Genomic DNA, 5000 nt, shown 5'->3' with positions numbered 1-5000 from the left:
TCCTGGGTCAAACGTAACAACCCAGGAGTTGAGTTATTTATTGCTGGCTTTGTGTGACCTCTTCAGGAGAGAGCAGGGCAGCTCCGTCAAATTGGTGCGTGTCTTTGGTAAAATACAGGTTTGTGTACATTTCATTTTATCTATGAATACGTTTTCGTTCTGTATATCGTTTAATTTCATGCAAAGCAACGATGTGATGTGAGTCACCTAAACGAGTATTGTATGTATTTAATATGATATCATTTAAAATGATATACTATACTGTAAAATATTATCAAAAATTAAAGGAATTATCATGCAAGCCAGTGGTTTTATCGTGTATTTTAAAAAAGTTTAGAGGATGAAGTAAAAAAATAATTACCCAGTATTATAGTAAGAATCAACTATGCAGGGTTAAATCAACCCATTGTGCTGGGTTAAATAAACAACCCAATTTTCCAGGTACAATTAACCCAACATGTGTTGTGTCCTATATTTACACAGCTCTTGCGTTGAAAACAACCCAGTGTTTTTTTAGAGTGAAGAAAGACAGAAAAAAGAAGAGATTGAGGAGGACTGGAACTCTTACGGGTGCAGTTGGGCTCGGATCCAGACCAGGTCCCGTTGGCCAGGCACTGCCTAGATGGAGAACCGGAGAGACGGTATCCTTCCACACACGAGTAGATGATGGAGTGAGAGAAACTAGTGCCATGAACACGCAAGATCTGCCCGTTAGCCGGAGTCCCAGGATTCCCACACTGAACAGCTATTGGATGGAAAACATTAAATTCACATTTATTTGTATAGCGATTTCACAATACACATCGTTCCGAAGCAGTTTTACAGAAAATGCATTACAATTTCACTTTGTTCTGACTGAAAGGGAACATTTAAAATGTATTTGAACGCAGAGCTCCAGGCGGGGGATCCACATTACAATTTACAAGCAAGTTAATTTTATTTATTCAAAGTGCTTTACATGCAAAAAAAAAATTACAAGTAAAATACACGAATAAAAATACACTTTATAAGGACTAATTAAAATTAAGAAAAACATTAAATTACAGGAACAGACAAAACATTACAGGAAGGCCAGACTAAAGAGATGTTATTAATTTAGACTTAAAACTATTAATATTTCAGCATAGCGGCTAAAAGCAACCAAATCTTTTAGTTCTAGCATGTGGTACTAATAAAGATCTGAGAGTCTCTACAGGTTCATAATATACTGTAAGCATTTGTAAAAGATAGTCTGGAGCAAATGCATCCTCACTATCTAATAAAAGGTTTTTAAAATCAACATGAAAACTAACAGGTAAGCAGTGTATTGATTTTAGTATAGCTGTAATGTGTTCTCTCTTCTTGGTCTCTCTTCTTGTCGATACTCGAGCAACAGAGTTCTGTATTATTTAGTTGATTAATAGTAGTCTATGGTAGATCAGAAAGGAGGGCATTACAATCGTCAAGCCTGCTAGTTATAAATGAATGCATTCATTTTTCTGTATTGCTCAGAGAGAGAGAGAGAAATTGTGTTATTTTAGCAATGTTCTTTCTATGATAAAATGCTATTTTAGTAATATTACGTACATTACAATTTACGTCAACAAACAGTCCACATTACAGTTTACAGTGATCTATAATCAGAGGAAACTGTCTAAGTTATGTATTTCAGAAATGAACATATACAAAGTCACAGTTAGCTAAAAATGTATTAATTTAAACAGTGTAATAATTTAAGGCAGAAACAATGAGCTCGTTGAAGTTATGAATACTTGAATAGCATTAGTAGAGAATCACTCGAATCATTCCTTCCATGCAAATGAATATGATTTTGTATTTGCATAAAATGGCATTGCAGACATTCGGAGAATTTTTCCCATTTTTTCCCCATCACTTTTGGTAATTAAAAAATAAAGTTGACATAAAATCAAATATAAATATTAGATGAAAAACTTGACAAAATGTGACCATAGCGACTACCTGAAATAATATAAGTATATAAGAAATAAAATAAGAGCAAGTTGAGGTACTTTTCAGGCTCTACTAGAACAGGTTTTCCTGCTTGAATGTTGATTATTTTCCTCATATTCTCCATTGTTGCGGCTCCTCTCTTCCCAGTCTGTCAGTAACGCTCCGGAGTGTTTCCCGTATAACGCTGTAACTCGTGCTTCACTATCATAGTGCGATGCATCGCTGAAGAAATCAACTATAGTCACGACTGTTTCCTGAAACTGTATTGTCTCAAACTGGTCCTTCAACCACGTTGGTTAATGATGTCACGCAGGTTATGGAGTAATAACTACTGTTAATGAATCTGTTTGAGATCGAATTAACGCTAGATGTTTTGCTATATATTACAGACATCTGAGGACTATTTCTCATTTTTCTCAGTTATTTTGCTTTATTACCAGATTCAATCATAGTCTCGTTCTCACACACTCGAGCTCGTTCACACATGCGCACTCTTCAGAAACTACGCTTTAAATCTCATGACAAACTCAAAGACGTAAATGACATTTGTATGTGTTCTAAATAAAAGATATAGACAGTTCTTATTTATCTCAAAATCAGGATTTATTGAGTCACATGTGATGAAAAATAGAAACTCTTCTTCTAACCGCAGGTCGAGATCTGCCGTCACACACACACAACTCTGCGATGCTGTTTGCGAATGTTTGTGCTATTGTAGTTAAACAGTGAGTTACGACGTTGTACGGGGAAACAAACTCCTGTTTACTTCCTGTCTCTATGAAGCCCCTCCTTCTGAAAAGCACACTGTGCTCTGATTGGTCGGCTGGATCAGTGTGTTGTGATTGGTCGAGCGCTTCGAGTGTGTTTGGGAAATGTCCCGCCCCTTACCATAACCGCCAGTTTAACACTACTAACTAACTCAACCAGGCCCCGCCCCTTTATTCTGCGTATGAATGATTATAATGAGGAATATTGTGACGTGTTCGTTCCCGGAAGAAACTCAAGATACAATGGAGGCGTTTCATGAGTTCAGAAACACTGACACTGATATAGAGAATAACTCGCGCTGGAGGGACTTGGGACACTTTTTTCATGCAGAATACGTCGTCTTTAATAAATAGCATAAATAATACTAAAATAATCACTCAGCCACTTTATTAAGTCAATTAGATTATCCTGCATTGATTATTCGAGCCCAGAACGCATCTAATAGATTTCCTTGAGTTTTCTGCACTCACACACGGGTCGACTGGGTTAAATCACAGGGAGATGTTGGTGTTTGTTCAGCCTGGAAAATCACAGTGTGGCATGATGGGATTTAATGCGAGACAAGCTGTTAGACCAGAGCTGCGTAGCAAAAACATTCAAGCTTGAGAAATTTCGGCCTCCTGGGATCTGCACGCTAACAATCTGTTTTATAGCCCAGCAATAACCCGTCACCCTCGAGACACGGGCGACACGGAGAGAAAAACACTGGTGCCATTTGCTCCGGTGCAAGGTTGTGTTTAGGACACCGTGACACCGGCTCGCTTGATGCGTATCAGTGTCAATCTTCACGGATCTCTTTTGAAATCAACACTCAAAACATACATTTTTGCCTCTTGCTCAATTTAATTAATCAAAATAAGCTGAAGTAACAAGAATTTTTAACATTTTGTTACAACTTAATTTAATTATGTTCAATCAACTTAAAGGGCTGGTTCACCTAAAAATGTAAATTCTGTCAGTAATTACTCTCCCTCATGTTGTTCAACCCCGTAAGACCTTCGTTCATCTTCGGGACACGAATTAAGATATTTGTGATTAAATCTGAGAGCTGGATCACTCCTCCATAGGCTTCTAAGGGATTGAAACTTGTTCCCCGAAAAGTTATTAAAGACATTGTTAAAATAGTCCAAGTGACTACAGTGGCTCAATCTTAAGTTTATCAAGCGATGAGAATACTTTTTGTGCGCAAAAACAAACAAAAATAACGACTTTATTTCAACTATTCATGTCCTTCTCTGTGGGCTCGAGTCAGTTAGCGTAGTGTGATAGCGTAGTGTGATAGCGTAGTGTGATAGCGTAGTGTGATAGCGTAGTGTGATAGCGTAGTGTGATAGCGTAGTGTGATAGCGTAGTGTGATAGCGTAGTGTGATAGCGTAGTGTGATAGCGTAGTGTGATAGCGTAGTGTGATAGCATAGAGCTACGTCACACGTAGACTCACTATTGGCCGACGCTGGTCATGTGTGTGATGCGTGTGACGTACAACACAGAAGCGCTGCGCTGTTACACTAGTGAACTCACTCGAGCCCACAGACAGATCTGTTATTCCATCTGATGTTAGTGTTTTTATGACATTGTGCTATGACTGACTAAATCTTCCTGTTGGACGAGAACATATGTTAGTGTTTTGAAAAATTATTTGATTTTGAGACATGTTTGCATTGTTGTGGTAGACATAGTGTATTATTGTATTTTGAAAATTAGTGTTGGAGTTTAGTTTACAATGTGTGATTTTGAGCATGAAATTAACTGTTTTGCCAACTGTGTGTTGTAGGTGTGTTGGTGCGTTAAGAGTTTAGGAAATTTGTTAAAAGTATTGTTAAAGTGATTGTAAAAAACTGTAACGGTTGCGTCCAGTCACAGTACACTGACCTGTCAATCATCTTGTCACAGTTAAAATCCTGCAAATCAATGAAAAAAACACCCTTTTTCCTCACGTTTGCAGGTGGGCTGCCGGCCCGACCACGTGGCGTTGGGGAAGCAGATGCGCTCGGCCGAGCCGTAGAGTGTGTGTCCCGTGGAGCAGGTGAAGCGCACTTTAGCGTGTTGCTGGAAGCTTCCCTCCTCTCGCGTGGCGTGAGCCGGTGTTCCCGGATCCCCACAGCCGCCTCTCTTATCGCCTGAGGAACACAAACACACTCTTCTGCAAACCTCGTTTCACCAGATAAGAGAGAACATGCATTTTCTGCAAGGATAGAAACAAAATGCACGTCTCTTCCAGGGGAAAAACAGTGACAGTGAGTTAGTGGAAGTGTGTGCAACTCATGAGTCTGAACCTGCAGG

At 38.9% G+C, this 5000-nt stretch overlaps 1 protein-coding gene across 1 annotated transcript in view; it reads right to left on the bottom strand.

The window, feature by feature from the left end:
- csmd3a (CUB and Sushi multiple domains 3a) overlaps positions 1 to 5000 on the bottom strand; it is a 307148-nt gene that overhangs the window by 73346 nt on the left and 228802 nt on the right. The window contains exons 51-52 of the mRNA XM_077229908.1: positions 4655 to 4837; positions 569 to 745 (exon numbers count right to left, since the gene is read on the bottom strand). Coding sequence (XP_077086023.1) covers positions 569 to 745; positions 4655 to 4837 — 360 coding nt within the window. The remainder of the gene's footprint in view (positions 1 to 568; positions 746 to 4654; positions 4838 to 5000) is intronic.

Source organism: Siphateles boraxobius, unplaced genomic scaffold (genome assembly GCF_051911475.1).
Source record: "Siphateles boraxobius isolate OS27281-9 unplaced genomic scaffold, OSU_SipBor_1 137, whole genome shotgun sequence".
Lineage (NCBI taxonomy): Eukaryota > Metazoa > Chordata > Actinopteri > Cypriniformes > Leuciscidae > Siphateles > Siphateles boraxobius.
Note: the sequence above shows the minus strand (reverse complement) of the source record. Positions and strands in the feature narration are given on the sequence as shown.